The sequence below is a fragment of the Anabrus simplex genome, chromosome 1 (genome assembly GCF_040414725.1).
Source record: "Anabrus simplex isolate iqAnaSimp1 chromosome 1, ASM4041472v1, whole genome shotgun sequence".
In the NCBI taxonomy this organism is placed as follows: Eukaryota; Metazoa; Arthropoda; class Insecta; order Orthoptera; family Tettigoniidae; genus Anabrus; species Anabrus simplex.
In genome coordinates, this window is record NC_090265.1 from 689639722 (window position 1) to 689656660 (window position 16939).

A 16939-nucleotide genomic window follows, 5' to 3' on the forward strand; every position below is an offset into this window, starting at 1 on the left:
TATCTGGAGAAGACTTACACGATCAGATGTTAGGCAAGTTGAGATCCAATACAGTACCTGTATTCAAATTGTGGAACACCTGTGCTCATTATTATCAGTCTGTTTTTAGACCAACTTTACTGTATGGGAGTGAAAGCTGAGTGGACTCAGATGATCTTATTCATAAGTAGGAAGTAACAGACAATGAAAATAGCAAGAATGATTGTTGGTAAGAACAGGTGGGAACAATAGCAGGAGGGTACTCAGAATGAGTAGATAAATAGTTAAGTTAGGAATAAACTCAATGGATGAAGCTGTACGTATAAACTGGCTTTGACGATGGGGTTATTTGAGGCGAATCAAGGAGGGTAGATTACCTCAAAGAATAATGGACTCAGCCATGGAGGGTAAGACAATGATGGTTAGACTTGATTTTTTAATCATGGAACTAAACAATTAAATAAGAATCGAGCCTTTGAAAAAGGAGCAGCAATCCATAAAGGAGTGAGGCAAGGCTTCAGTTCGTCCACCCTCATTTTCAGTGCTTATATAGAACAGGCAGTAAAGGAAATCAAAGAGGAATTTGAAAAGGGAATCACAATCCAAGAAGAGGAAATCAAAACTCTGAGATTTGCCTATGATATTGTTATTTTATCTGAGTCTTCAGAAGATCTGGAGAAATTGCTGAATGGTATGGACAGAGTCTTGGGAAAGGAGTACATGATGAAAATAAATAAGTCCAAAACAAAAGTAATGGAGTGCAGTCGAACAAAGTCAGTTGATGTACTTAGGAAATATTACATTGGGAAATGAAGTCTTAAAGGAAGTAGATCAGTATTGTTACTTGGGTGGTAAAATAACTAAAACTAAGTAAAGAGGACATAAAATACAGACTAGCACAAGTAAGGAAGGCCTTCCTTAAGAACAGAAATTTGCTCACTTCGAACATTGATTTATTAATTAGAAAGATGTTTTTGAAAACTTTTGTCTGGAGCATGGCATTGTATGGAAGTGAAACATGGACAACAACTAGCTCAGGAAAAAAAAGAGAATAGAATCTTTTGAAATATGGTGTTACAGAAGATTGCTGAAGGTGAGATATGTAGACCAAATCACGAATGAAGAGATGCTGTATCAAATTGGTGAGAGGAGATCGATTTGTCTAAATTTGACAAGAAGAAGAGATAGAATAACAGGACACATCTTAAGACAACCGGGACTTGATATAGATGTTGATTACCATATGGTATAACCAGGACTTGTTCAGTTAGTTTGAGGGAAATGTAGGTGGTAGGAATATGACAAGCAGATTAGAGCAGATGTAGGACGTAGTAGTTACACAGAAATGAAAAGTTTAGCATAGGATAGGGTAGCATAGAGAGCTGCATCGAACCCGTCTATAAACTGATGAGCCAAACAACAACATTGAACATGTATGTACATCATACCATCCAGTGGTGTATACTGAAGGCTACCAAGGCTATCAGTGAAGCCCAAACCTCAAATGCGAATGATGGAAATCTAAAGCACATTATAATGTAAGCATCTGACACAGTGTTCCATTTCCAAACCTTGAAAGCAATGAGAAAAAATGCTGCACGTATTTCTGAGAACAAGGCTTCGGAGACTGATATTGCAGCCCAGACTCTCGTCCCATCTCCCCTCGACTCACCTCACGCGGCTTGCTTCTGTATGTCTCATAGGCACAGGGACCGGGGTGATAAGTGTGCTAGGCTTCGGTCCATCAGATCGCTACTGCTAACTATCAACCATATGTTACTCATAGTATATACTTCCTCACCTCATCCTTCTGACTTAATTATGTAGATAACAGAGTGCTGGTATTTCACTTCCGTTTACTTCTACATCCTTGTAGGAAGGCACTGCAGGGCTACATTATAGGAGTAATATAGTTTTATTTTTATAGGTAGATCTGCTAAAATGAAATGCAAACTTTCAGGTTTAGTGTTCTCTTTTGTTGGTTGGCATTGAACCCGTGATCATGGGTCGGACACCACCACTGATCTCTCGAGGAAGCTAATTAACCAGTGAACGATGGGTACAACTGCTGTAAAATTCAACATTTACCGAGCTCGATAGCTGCAGTTGCTTAAGTGCGGCCAGTATTCAGTAATCGGGATATAGTGGGTTCGAGCCCCACTGTCGGCAGCCCTGAAGATGGTTTTCCGTGGTTTCCCATTTTCACACCAGACAAACGCCGGGCTGTACCTTAATTAAGGCCACTGCTGCTTCCTTCCAATTCCTAGGCCTTTCCTTTCCCATCGTCGCCATAAGACCTATCTGTGTCAGTGCGACGTAAAGCGAATAGCAAAAGAAAACAAAAAGAATTCAACATTTTTATGTAATGATGATGATAATAATAATAATAATAATAATAATAATAATAATAATAATAATAATAATAATAATAATGGTGCATGGCATCTGTATAGGCTAGCAGAAAATTGTCAGATGTGGCTACAGTGACAAGACATTGCCTTTACTAGATGATGATGATGAAGAAGAAGATTGAATTACATAATAATAAAATGAATGGCGAAGACGTCATAAACACCCTGTCCCCAAGCCAGAGGAATTAACAGTATGAGGGGTTTGATTCTGAAAATTGAACCGGGGCCATCGGACCAAAGGCAAGCATTCTATCCATTTAGCCACAAAGCAGGACTTCAATTTGCTAAACCTTAGGCTACCGTCTCGACTGATCAGGTGCTGAGTATTGACAGTGGCAGAGGCCAGGGCAGTAGCTTGTGAAGGAGCTTTGACAATACAGCAGGCTTCTCTGTTGGCTATTGGCTGCAGCTCGAAACTCTTAAGGCTTGCCGTACACTAAACCAACTATCAAAAAGGGGTAACCTATGTCTAGTGGTAGCCCACATCTTGATCCCAGCATACGCCACGGATACCATCACCTTTATTGTTCATAAAGAACAGAAAATGTCTGGCTAAGGACTACCATCTGAAATACTTATAATGGCTGGAATTCACTGTGTGCTGTGTCTCAGTGATCAACCCTTTTGAAAATGGCTGTTTATATTTCATCCCCCTCCTCACTAACCATGTTATATTACTTTTATATTTTCTTGAAATGAATAACGCTTGAGAGCAATGTGTAAATTGTTTGAATCAACTTGGTTTAAATCAGATACTTACGATTCAGCAGAGTGAACTTCTCCAGCATCCAGACTGATGATATCAGCTCCTCCTCCTTCTATCTTTCGGAGACAATCATGAATAGTGGCCTCCATGACACAGTCAAACTCTGGTCTGATGTTTCGAGAGAAGGCAGCACGGTGCAGATTACGGCATTTAGCCAACTCTACTTGTGTTGTGACGCAGAAGCGCACTTTCATGTATCCAGTACCAGAACTACGCTCAATCACATCTGTGTAGTTAGCTGAGGGGCACAGAACATACCTCTAATTTTAGTTCTGCTGATGGTAGAATGAGTTTTGGTTCAAATTATCCCTTAGCAAAGGACACAGAACACTAACATAGACATGAGTTCTCAGAGACTGCTTAGTGTTTATGCTATTCTGTAGGATAAAATATTAATAAAGAGGAGTCAAAGCAAATTTTTATTTTTAAAATCTCTTCTGAAACCATCAAAAATCACACTGTAATGTTTCTTTTGACAATTAATACAGACTTTATGCTTCTAAATTTTAATAAGTGAAAAACATACATGTTCAAATTTTAAGTTTTAGAAGAAAAAGTTGTCTCATTCTAACTTAAATATTAGTTCATCTTTTGTTGCATTTGTGTCTATAGAATATTGTTATTGTGAGTTCTTAATCAGTATATCAAGATTGTCCAATATAGGTACTAGCTATGCCCTTGTTTCCAACTACAAATCATAAACTGCTGCCACTCAAACCATTGTATCATGTCCACACTGATACTAACCCTTTTTTCACTGAGGAGCTTCAAATGAGATTATATCTTCCACCAACCCAAGCGGAAAAGAAACTTCTTGACATCAGAAGAGATAAGAGGAATAAAATATGGACATAATTTTACACCACAGATGGCATGATGGACAGGAATTGAGAAAAGAAAATCAAGAATTACTACAGATATTTACGAGATTGACCATCCATGATTTTCATCATAAAATATGCAGGAAATAAAATTGCCATAACCCAAATGAAAACTGCATGTGCTAATTGAGTGAAAACAGTGTGGCAGATATCACATTACCAAGAGCGCAAAAAGAAGCATTCCCTGAGGGACTACATTAAAATCGACAGCCTTTTTCCAGTCATTCGACAAGTTTCTAGCGTCGAGGATAGGAATTGTGTTGGCTGCTGAAGCCTGTCGCATTTCTCTGGGGCAATGATTAATGAATGACAGATGATATGAAATGATATTGGAGAGTGTTGCTGGAATGAAAGATGTCAGGTAAAACCGGAGTACCCAGAGAAAAACCTGTCCCACCTCTACTTTGTCCAGCACAAATCTCGCATGGAGTGACCTGGATTTGAACCACGGAACCCAGTGGTGAGAGGCAGGTGCACTGCCACCTGAGCCATGGATGCTCTTATTTTAATGATGTAATTTTTAAAATTAATTACATTATACATGTTTTTAACACCACACCCGGGAAACTGGAGTTGGGAGATGATGATGATGATGATGATACATGTTTTTAAATCCCTACCCTATCAAAACCAGGAAACCAGTCAAGGTAACATAACAAACACTGTATATTTGAACCTTTCTTCAGTCTTGTGCATGGAAAGAGGTATGAAACACTGTATGTGCACACTGGTGATCTCTTTACAAGCTCAAACGAAGTTCCAGTGTATATCCAAGAGATATCAGCACATGTGGAAGTAATCTCAAAGTCGGGTGTTTATTTACTTTGATGTGTGCATGTATGAGCAGGTTCGAACACCCACCGCCGGCTGTCTTGAGAATGGCTTTCTAAAGTTCTCCATTTTTACTTCCAGGTCTTAACTGTCCACTTTCAAACACAAATATATAACTACACTGAATACAACTAACTTCAGGGATGCTCAATTTGGAGTAAAATGATATCTGACTTTTACAGTAAAAAAATATCCATGATAAACACTGAGGATGCATTAGAAATTCCTATGCATCTTGGTATGAAATCACTTAATAAAAAATGATGCAGACCAGTTAATCAAGGATTGTCCAAAACTGGTACTTCAAAAAATGCAGGTAGCCTATATGTTTCAAAATGCATGATTTCTTTGGAAACATTTGGAGCATTGTCTTTCCACTGCTGCAGACGTGATTTATAACTACGCAGCATTTTCTCCAAGATAAACTTATGATATTTACTTGTTTCTTTTGCTATTCCTTGCCTAAGGAGAGATTAAAATAATAACTAAAAAAATATCCTAAGCCGCTGGTGCGTTCTGTAACAGACCTAGAGTAATCATCAAAATTGTGTGAGATTGGTCTCAACACATTACCCTGCCATTGCAACATCAGAGGATAGGTATGGTTTCTTTTTCCTTTCATTGGTCAAAATCTGCACTTTCATTATAATCAATATCATTATTATCATCATTACCTCAAAATCACCAAAATCTGAATATTCATCTTCCAATTATAAAAATCCATATAACCTCAGATTCGGCAAGATTGGGCTCTTTGCTAGCGAACAATATAACTTACTCATTCCTCTTTGCCAGCTTGTGTGCTGGACATCCCACAGCTGATTTCAATCCCTTTTTTTTTTAATTCTAGGTGTAACACTTATCTCTAAAGATAATAGGTAACTTGATGTTTTTGGAGTGTATAGACCGGGAAGGGTGGCGCACAAGCTGATTCAGAATTATTTGATGAGATAATCAGCTATGTGGAAAATGATGCAGAAAGGAATATGATTGTAATTGGTGATCTCAATTTACCAAATGTCAATTGGGAAGGTAATGCAAATGACAGGAAGCATGACCAACAAATGGCAAATAAGTTAATATGGGAAGGACAGCTGATTCAGAAAGTGATGAAACCAACTAGAGGGAAGAATAATCTGGATGTGGTGCTGGTAAAACCAGATGAGCACTAAAGAGAAACCGAAGTAATAGATGGTATTAGTGATCATGAAGCTGTTTTTGTCATAGTTAAAAATAAATGTGATAGAAAGGAGAGTCATAAAAGTAGGACTCTTAGGCACTACCATATAGCTGATAAAACAGCCATGAGGGAGTCTTTATAAAGTAACTATGATCGGTGGAAAACGGTAAATAAAAATGTAAACAGACTGTGGAATGGGTTTAAATCAATTGTTGAGGAATTTGAAAAGATGTATGTATATTTAAAAGTGGTAAGGAATAGTAAAGACCTGCTATACAGTATTATAACAGAGAAATAAAGAGACTAAGGAGGAGGTGCATGTTGGAAATAAATAGAGTTAGAAATGGCTGTGGAAGTAAGGAGAAATTGAAGGAACTTACTAGGAAATTGAATCTAGTAAAGAAGTCAGCTAAGGATAACATGATGGCAAGCATAATTGGCAGCCATACATATTTTAGTGAAAAATGGAAGTGTACGTATAGTTACTTTAACCCGTAGAGTGGGACTCGCTTCAGGTGACGCGGCTGGAGCGAGCCCGATGGTGGGCGCGCGTCATGTGAAGCACGGAAAGTTTTTATTTTTTATCTCCGTTACGAAACAAGCGGTAGGTTTGAAACTTTCTCTATATTTTCCCGAGAGGTGCTGCCATCCGATAGAATTTTTTTTTACTTCGTGAATCTAAGCAGTTCTCGTCTAGGAATCCCCTTATTATCTGCTACATAGCTGCGAAGAACAACCTATGTGGGGCTTGGCGAGAAGCTCAGTCAGTGTGCCACGAGGAGCGTAGTACTTCGTGTCTCGGTGTGAATGTTTTCAGCTCTCATCAGTTGTTTTGTTGGTATATAAATTTATCTTGTAATTTATTGTTTTAATTCTACATGTAGCATTTCCTATTTGTAGTGCACATGTCTAAAAGAATTGTAGATCTTCCCAGTGATGATATACGGGATATTCTCGAGCTCAGTGAGGAAGATAGTTGCAGTGATTCTAGTTTAGATAGTAATGGTGAAACTATCCCGCTATTAGATGCTCCAAGCACGAGTGCTTCCGTCGGAGTAGGCCTGTTGCCTAGATGCCGTGGACAGGTATCGAGTTCGAGCTCCGATGAGAGTAACGAGTCAGAAAGTGAGAGCGATTTGCCTCCTACTCCGCCTAATGACTGGGATGTAAGGGGATGTAGGAGAGCCCGATTTCCACCTACATACCAAAGTGGAATTCAGGGCGAACTTTTAAATAAAAAAGAACCGGATGAAATATTTGAGCATTTCATTGACGATGAACTGTGCAAACTTATTGCAGAGCAAACTAATCTGTACGCTCAGCAGTCAATACAAGCTAGTATAGGAACAGCTAAAATGAAAAGGAGAAGCAGGGAGAGGGACTGAGTTCCTACTAACAAGGAAGAAATAAAACTTTTATTTGGGATCTTTCTTCTTCAGGGTATAATTCAAAAGCCGAAGCTATCTCATTATTTTTCACGTAATAGATTGTTTGCTACGCCCGTGTTTCACGAAACCATGTCCGAGAAACGTTTTTTCCTTCTACTGAAATTTTTACATTTCTCAGATAATGAGGCTTACGATCGGCAATTATCCCCAAAACTCTACAAAGTGAAGCCAGTTCTAGACTTTCTTGTATCAAAATTCAAAATGTCCTATTTACCAGATGATCGTCTATCAATTGACGAAAGTTTACTCCTTTGGAAAGGTCGCTTGGGGTGGAAAATGTACATTCCGAAGAAGAAAGCTCGTTTCAGGATGGAATCTTTTAAATTATGTGAGGCTAAAACAGGATATGTGTGGAATATCCTGTGGTACACAGGCAAGGAAACTGAACTAGTAAATGAGGTTTATGGGGTAAATATTTCTCAGTATACCAAGCCCTCGAAAATAGTGTTTGCTCTAGCCGAACCTCTTCTAAATAAGGGATATCTCATAGCTCTAGACAATTATTACAGTAGCCCGGAACTCCTCGATCAGCTCAATTAGTTTCAGACAGACGCTGTCGGCACTGTAAAATCTAACAGAAAAAATCTTCCGAAGGATGTCGTGGAGAAAAAAGCTGAAAAAAGAGGAGGTGGATTTACCTATAAAACAAACTCATGGCCTTGAAGTGGAAAGACAAGAGAGACGTCTGCATGCTGAGTAGTATTCATGACGCGGAAATGCGCACTGTTCTAAACAAGAAAGGAGAAACCAAAGAGAAGCCGGTCGTATGTATTGAGTACAATGACTCAATGGGAGGGGTGGACTTATCGGACCAATGTATCGTGCCATACAGTATGGCGAGAAAAAGAATGAAGAAAAATTACCACAAGAGTTTTAGACACCTACTGGATATAACAGTGTTCAATGCTTTTGTGATATACAAGAAACACGGCGGTAAATTCACTCAGCTGGAGTTTCGTATTCAAATTGTGCAGAAACTGTTTCAGAAGTATGCGAACGCTACCCCTAACGCAGCCTTGCCAATTAGATCAGTGAGACCCGCACACGTTGACTTGTCAACTCGATTCTCGGGAAGGCATTTTCCAGATTTCAATCCAGCCTCGAAATCAAGACTGCACGCAAATAAGAGATGCATTGCTTGGGTGGCGAAAGGCCAGCGGCGGGACACTCAGTATTGTTGTGTAGTATGCAATGTCGCCGTGTGCCCCTCACCATACTATTGAAGTATGAGCATTGCAGTTATGTCAGCAAGTCTCAGGTTCCATACTCGGGGAATCTGAGAAGATCGTAGTCTACACTCGGTGACTGCTGTACATTCTGCGTGCCGGCAACTATCAGTGACCATCCTGAAATAGTTCTTTTCAATTTTTTCTTCAGTCACTTGTTATAGCTATTGAGTGTAAATAATTAGTGTAAATAGTGTTGAACAGTGATGGATTACTCGCTGCCCTCTTCAATGGCAAGTTATAAGCCTACGTGGTGAGACCATTTTTCTATTTTATTTCAGGAAAATGTGATATTTTATTTGTGTGTTACGCATTTCAACGTTGAATTAATATAAGCAATACAAATAATACTCCAAATCAGAGTAAATATGAAATGGCACATATGCAATTTTTTCACTGACACTGGATGAATTGAAAAAAATGTTTTAATTGTAAATAATAACGCAATTTACACCGCAATGTATAATTATATGCTAATTTTAACATAATATAATATTTAAGCGGGTGTAGGTTAGCAAAAACGATTTCCTTTTTAAAGAAAAAAATTATGGAAAATTATTCCCCACTATGCAGGAATTCCTCGTTTATGACCTCCCCACTTAACGGGTAAGGCAGAGACAGGTTCCAAGAAGGACATTCCAGGAATCATTAATGAACAAGGGGAGTGTGTATGCGAGGAACTTCAGAAGGCAGAAGTATTCCATCAGCACTATGTAAAGATTGTTGGTTACAAAGATAATGTCAAGATAGAGGAGGTGATTAATAACAACAAAGTGTTGAGATTCACCTGTGATAACAATGACATTTACAATAAGATACAAACATTGAAAACTAGAAAAGCAGCTAGAATTGATAAGGTTTTGGGGATATACTAAAGACAGTGGGTTGGGATATAGTACCATATCTGAAGTACTTATTTGATTATTGTTTGCATGAAGGAGCTATACCAAATGATTGGAGAGTTGCTATAGTAGCCCATGTGTATAAAGGGAAGGGTGATAGACATAAAGCTGAAAATGACAGGCCAGTCAGTTTGTCATGAATTGCATGTAAGTTTTGGGAAAGCATTCTTTCTGATTATATTAGACATGTTTGCAAAATTAATAACTGGTTCAATAGAAGGCAGTTTAGGTCTAGGAAAGGTTATTCAACTGAAACTCAACTTGTAGGATTCCAGCAAGGTATGCACATATCTTGGATTCAGGAGGTCAAGCGGACTGTATCATGATTGACCTATCTAAGGCATTTTGATAGGGTAGATTATGGGAGACTAATGGCAAAACTGAGGGCTATTAGACCAGATAAAAGAGTGACTGAATGGGTGGCTATATTTTAAGAAAAAAGAACTCAGAGAATTAGAGTAGGTGAAGCATTATCTGATCCTGTAATTATTAAGAAGAGAATTCCTAAAGGCAGTGTTATTAGACCTTTATATTTTCTTATAAATATCAATGATATGAGTAAATAAATGGAACCAGAGATAAAGTTTTTTGCGGATGATGTTATTCTGTATACAGTAATAAATAAGTTACAAGATTGTGAGCAGCTGCACAAAGACCTCAACAATGTTGTGAGATGGACAGCAGGCAATGGTACAATGATAAACGGGGTTAAAAGTCAGGTTGTGAGTTTCACTAATGGGAAAAGTTCTCTCAGTTTCAGTTACTGTGTTGATGGGGTGAAAGTTCCTTATGGGGATCACTGTATGTACCTAGATGTTAAATAAGGAAAGATCTTCATTGGTGTAATCATATAAATGGGATTGTAAATAAAGGGTACAGATCTCTGCACATGGTTATGAGAGTATTTAGGGGTTGTAGTAAGGATGTAAAAGAGAGGGCATATGTCTCTGGTAAGATCCCAACTAGAGTATAGTTCCAGTGTATGGGATGGGGAAAAATCCAAAGCAAAGCAGGTCGATTTGTTCTGGGTGATTTCTGACAAAAGAGCAGCATTACGAAAATGTTACAAAGTTTGGGCTGGGAAAACTTGGAGGAAAGGAGATGAGCTGCTCAACTAAGTGGTATGTAATACCAATATAAATGGTCCGTTATTGGACATTATAAATTTTCCAGCTAACTCATTCCTGGTTGCCAGCGTTTTGCCCCAGTGTGCTAAGTTGGGCTCATCAGTTGGTAAATAGCACACCTACCAAGATACATGGCTAGTGCATACCGTGGAGGCCACTACATAGGCTACTTGGAGCCACTGGCAGTGCCAATTCACTGTGAGAGACTTTGTCTTATTACTAAAAATTGATGCCTGCCTGGCCATCAGATGATATAGATGTTGATTCCCATACAGAACCTGAAATATTTATCCCAAATGAGTAAATTTATAATACCAATATAAATGGTCTGTTATTACACATTATAAATTTTCCAGCTATCTCATTCCTCGTTGCCATGTTTCACCCCAGTGTGCTAAGTTGGGCTCATTAGTTTGTAAATAGCACACCTACCAAGACGCATGGCTAGTGCATACTGTGGAGGTCACTGCATAGGCTACTTGGAGCCACTGGCAGTGCCAATGCACTATGAGAGACTTGGTGTCATTACTAAAAATTGATGCCTGCCTGGCCATCAGAAGATATAGATGTTGATTCCCATAGGGAACCTGAAATATTTGCCTCTACAGTATGCACTAGCCATGCGTTTTGATAGGTGTACTATTTACTAACTGATGAGTTCAACTTAGCTGACAGAGGCAAAACGCTGGCAACCAGGAATGAGCTGGAAAATTTATAATGTGTAATAACAGACCATTTATATTGGTATTATAAATTTACTCATTCGGGGCAAATATTTCAGGTTCCCTATGAGAATCAACATCTATATCATAAGTGGTATGTTCCGAGCTGTCAGAATGGCGTGAAATGACATTAGTAGACAAATAATTATTTTTTAAAAGTAGGAAAGATCACAATATGAAGTCAAAGTTGGAATTTAAGAGAACAAATTGCGTTCGTTTATAGGTAGGGGAGTTAGGGATTAGAATAATTTTCCAAGGGATATATTCAATAAATTTCCAAATTCTTTGCAATCATTTCAGAAAAGACTAGGTAAACAACAGATAAGGAATCTAAATGCAGATTGATGTTAACTGAAATTGAAAAAAAAAAAAAAAAAAAAAAAAAATGATAAGATTTTTCATTTTATTTATTTGTGTCATATATCACCAACACAGACAGGCACACTAAAATCCACCCCATTCCCGTGATTACATACTATCAGTTTCATACCACCACCAGAACCGAGACGACAGGAAGCAACTATACATGAGTGGGGAAAGTTACATCATCCACAGGTTCTCCCAATCCATGAGGTCCTTTATGACCTACCCCCTTCTTGACTTAACCCAATCGCTTCAGGTTTAATGATCCCCATGCACTCACTTATAAATCAGATTTAAATCACCCTCAGCATGAGTAAGCCACCCAGTCAAAACTTCTGAAATAAGTGGAACAGAAAGCAGAATTTTCATGCACAGTTTTCAGTGAAGCATTCAAAATAATTTTACTCCCCAAAATAATGTCAGAATGAAGATTTTGTGTGATAAATCTCAAAAATTTTTTAGGGACACAATTCTTTTATCTTTGCTCGAATATAATTGGATGTGAGGCTTACGAACCTGAGGCATCAGAATTCAGAAGGCAATGTAGGCCCCAATTTCAACCTCATTAGCGTCAAAACCACTTGTTGATGTCAATTCTTTATTTCCTATTTGATTCCGATAATTTTTCCGTAGCATAAATATTTGTTTCCCATGCAATATTGGAAAGCTATGGGTCCATAAACTCCAAAAACAGACAACTCCGATACAGAATCATCTAAATATTTGTTTCTCAGTTCTCCTGACACCACCGAAAAGACTGTAAAGTGATGAATAATTGGTTTGTTATAACTATGAACAACCCACTACATTTTGCACGCGGGGTTTTAGGTACGATTTCACAGTCATTCATATCAGATGAACTGTCACTTTCATTTAAAATTACCATCACTGTCAAACACTTGCAATTAACCCTGCAATAGCATTGCTGTCACTAGCTTTTACTTCCCCCAGAACCATGGCCAGGGCCTGACTGACACCTGATGAAATGTTTGTACTTTCAGAGGTACAAATGCTTTACAAAGCAAAAAATTAAATATATCCTTCTAATTCAGTACAAAACATAATTCCATCATTAGATGGAGCAATAAAATTCAAACATGTTTCAACTCGTTTGAGCCATCTTCAGTGAAATAAAAGGGAGGGGGGGGGGGTTAAAGTAATCTACATAATATAAGCTAAAAATGTGCTAAAAACATAATGAAGGAACAAATAAAAAAAAAGAGACAGATGGAAATAAGAACAATAACAATATACAATATTTACATCACTTTATGGAGCAATAAATAACTTGCTGAGACAAATTCAGTGAACAAAGGGTTAATATAAAACATAATTGAATCCAAAAAATGTGCTAAACCTAAGAAAAGAAAGGGAATAAAAGATAACAAACGGAAACGAAACAATAAGTACTAAAGGTGAGGTTGTGAACCTCTTAGACTAAAAATTTTTAGTTTGATAACAATACAAAAACAGGACGAAATCACTGTGTTGAAAATCCAGGCTGACAATTTGTCTTTATAGAAACATCATCCCACAAATGGCTACGAGGGGAGCGAAAAAGCTTGAGAAACCGAGTTTGAGAGGAGACAATGTGCCAGGTGAAATGTATGTGATAAGTGATGGAAAAATGCTGATGAATTAAAAATTTTAGAATAGCAGTATTCTCAATTTCTTTTCAATTTAGCGGTTCAATTCTCGAAGATTATTTCCAATGTTGGCTAGGTGTGGTTGCCTTATTACCATTTAAAATAAGGCAAACACACCTAGCCAACATTGGAAATAATCTTCGAGAATGGGACTGCTAAATTGAGAAGAACTATTCTAAATTTTTAATTCATCAGCATTTTTCCATCACTTATCACATACATTTCACCTGGCACATTGTCTCCTCTCAAACTTGGTTTCTCAAGCTTTTTCGCTCCCCTCCTAGCCATTCGTGGGATGATGTTTCTACATATTCTACAGCCTGAATTTTCAACACAGTGATTTCGTCCTGTTTTTGTATTGTTATCAAACTAAAAATTTTTAGTCTAAGAGGTTCACAACCTCACTATTAGTACTTATTGTTTCATTTCCGTTTGTTATCTTTTATTTCCTTTCTTTTCTTAGGTTTAGCACATTTTTTGGATTCAATTATGTTTTATATTAACCCTTTGTTCACTGAATTTGTCTCAGCAAGTTATTTATTGCTCTATCAAGTGATGTAAATATTGTATATTGTTATTGTTCTTATTTCCATCTGTCTCTTTTTTTTCAATTGTTCCTTCATTATGTTTTTAGCACATTTTTAGCTTATATTATGTAGATTACTTTAACCCGCCCCCTCCCCTCCCTTCTATTTCACTGAAGATGGCTCAAATGAGTTGAAACATGTTTGAATTTTATTGCTCCATCTAATGATGGAATTATGTTTTTGTACTGAGTTAGGAGGATACATTTAATTTTTTGCTTTGTAAAGTGAAAACCGTCAATACGGAATGATTCTAATATCTTGTAATGGTGGCTACAAATGGGCAATAAAATGCAGTACAAAATCTTAGAAGGCGAGCTGTGAACAAGCCACATTCCTGCTCTATTCATAGAAGTTCGGAAAGGGGAAATCCTTGCAGGGGTGGTTAGAATGTAAGCTAGTACATACGACTCGTCCGCGGCACGTGGATGACTCATCATTTGGGTTGAAGGCCTGGTAAATGCTCGCGTGAACATCACGTCAAATGAGTCCAGTGGATTAAATCAAAGGAACCCAATATGGCATGACACAACTGGCTTCAATATCCAGAAAAAATTGCGTCAATTGCACCTGTGAAACGTTAAAGCATCCATGACCCCGCAACTGGACTTCCAAGAATTCACCTGAAGAGACACCAATGGACTAAACTCAACCATTTGAGAATAGATTACGCTAGATGTAATGCCATGCTACATAAGTGAGGACTTAGAGAAACCTCTGCCTGTGACTGCGGAGCCCCTTCCCAGTCAGTGGAGCACATTGTGGAGGAGTGCCCTCTGAGGAAGTACGATGAATCACCCCGAGATGTCCTCCCTTCTTAGACTGGTTACAACAGATTTGTAAAAGTTAATGCTACCAACATTCTTGTCTTTATGTATATTTCCTTTTTCTTTTGTATACTTGCCATAAGATAAATAATAATTCAGACAGGCATTATGGCAACAATGGGATAGGACAAGGGAAGGAAGCAACTGTAGCCTTAATTAAGGTACAGCTGGTGTCAAAATGGGAAACAGTGGAAACCCAACTTCAAGGACTGCCAACAGTCGAGTTCGAACCCACCATCTCAGCCAACTCGGAAGAAATATAAAAGACTGCACTCACCTCTGTTCAGGTAGTCGAGTGGTGCCATGGGAGGGTTGGGAAAATCGCTGACAGTAGTCTTATTTTTTATCTGCATGAGGACTTCCTTGAGCCAGGCTGCATCACTCTCTTCTCCCACGATGGATGCATTCCTGAGCTGAGAGCGTAGATCATTCAGTTCATCAACGTCACTGCAACATCCGACATAATTCTTGAGAGCTATTTCAAAATGTCTAGTCAGAAGTATGAGGCACTGAAATTGCATAATAATAATAATAATAATAATAATAATAATAATGGCCGGCTCCTCCTATGAACCCAGAAGATGATACGCCACCAGCAAAGAAAAAAAGAAGTAAAGACAAAGAGGCCCTGAAAAGTCTCAAGAACAACAAAGCCAGAGGAGAAGACTCAATATTAGCAGAAATGTTAAAATGCGGTGAACTGGAAATCCTGGATGACCTGCACCATATTTTCCAACAAATATGGGAGACAGAAAAGCTACCAGACGAATGGAAAACAGCTCTGATCCACCCACTCCATAAGAAAGGGAACAAACAAGATGTTAACAACTACAGAGGCGTGTCGCTACTGCCAGTCACTTACAAAATCCTCTCCAAGATACTTCTGAAGAGAGTTGAAGGAATCCCTGATAAACAGCTTGGAGGATACCAGGGTGGGTTCCAGAAAGGTCGCTCCTGTGCTGAGCAAATCCTCAATTTGAAGTTAATAATTCACCACAGAGTGCTGAACGGCAAAAGTGTAGTGGTTTCTTTCATTGAATTCAAGAAAGCCTTTGACTTGGTGGACAGACCCTAGATAAGAGCATCAGAGAATATGGGATCAGAACCAAAGTGGCAAACAGTATCAGAGAAACCTTAACAGATGCAACTTCTGAGGTGAAATTCATGGGAGAATTGTCTCAGTCATTTGAAATTAAGACAGGTGTGCGACAGGGTGATGGATTATTACCACTATTATTCCTGAGGAATATTTTGAGAATTTAGAATTACAAACTTGAAAATCAAGGGATAACCCCGATCTGCTTAGGAAGAAAATCAGGAGGAATCAAAGTCAACTGCTTGACTTTCGCTGATGATTTTGCGATACTTTCAGAAAACCTAGATGAAGCAGCCATACAGATCGGCCTCCCAGAAAAGATCGCTAGCAAGACAGGACTTAGAATCTCAAAAGAGAAGACCAAGTTCATGATGAATGACAAATATTGACCACATTTCTTTGAAACAGAGATTGGATGGATTCAGAGGATTAAAAAGTTCAAATACCTCAGTGAAATCATATATATATATATATATATATCATATGGCTTTACAAGTACACAAAAAAAATATATCAAATGGAAATGTCCATAGTTGACAACCAGTCCAGAGCACTTGGAGTCACTTGGTGTAGAAGCCTCAAATCACTGTTAAATGCTCGAAGTGGGCACTCCTTAACAATGTGTTCCATTGTCTGCTCCTCCGCTCCACAGTCGCAGTCAGCAGATGAACGGAAACCCCATTTCTTCAACATGTAGCCACACCTCCCTTGACCCGTCCTAATTCGGTTCAGCTTCGACCAGGTTTGACGCGGCAGTTGGAATCCTTCAACCTTCTTTGTTGGATCTTGAACCAAGTGAGCGTTGTTGGGTGGATGTTCATGCCAACGCTGTCGCCACTCAGAGGTCATGTCGAAAGAACTGATACTTTTAAAATCAGTCCAGGGTGGTTTGCGTGATTTCAGACGAGTTGTTGGTGGGTGTTGTAGGGCATCGTACAAGGGAGAGTTCT

General features: G+C 38.5%; 1 protein-coding gene across 1 annotated transcript in view; it reads right to left on the minus strand.

Annotated features, from left to right (window-relative positions):
• The window catches only part of LOC136857342 (transferrin), a 111820-nt gene that overhangs the window by 31177 nt on the left and 63704 nt on the right, over positions 1-16939 (minus strand). Inside the window, exons 8-9 of the mRNA XM_067135949.2 lie at positions 15171-15340; positions 3151-3394 (exon numbers count right to left, since the gene is read on the minus strand). Coding sequence (XP_066992050.2) covers positions 3151-3394; positions 15171-15340 — 414 coding nt within the window. The remainder of the gene's footprint in view (positions 1-3150; positions 3395-15170; positions 15341-16939) is intronic.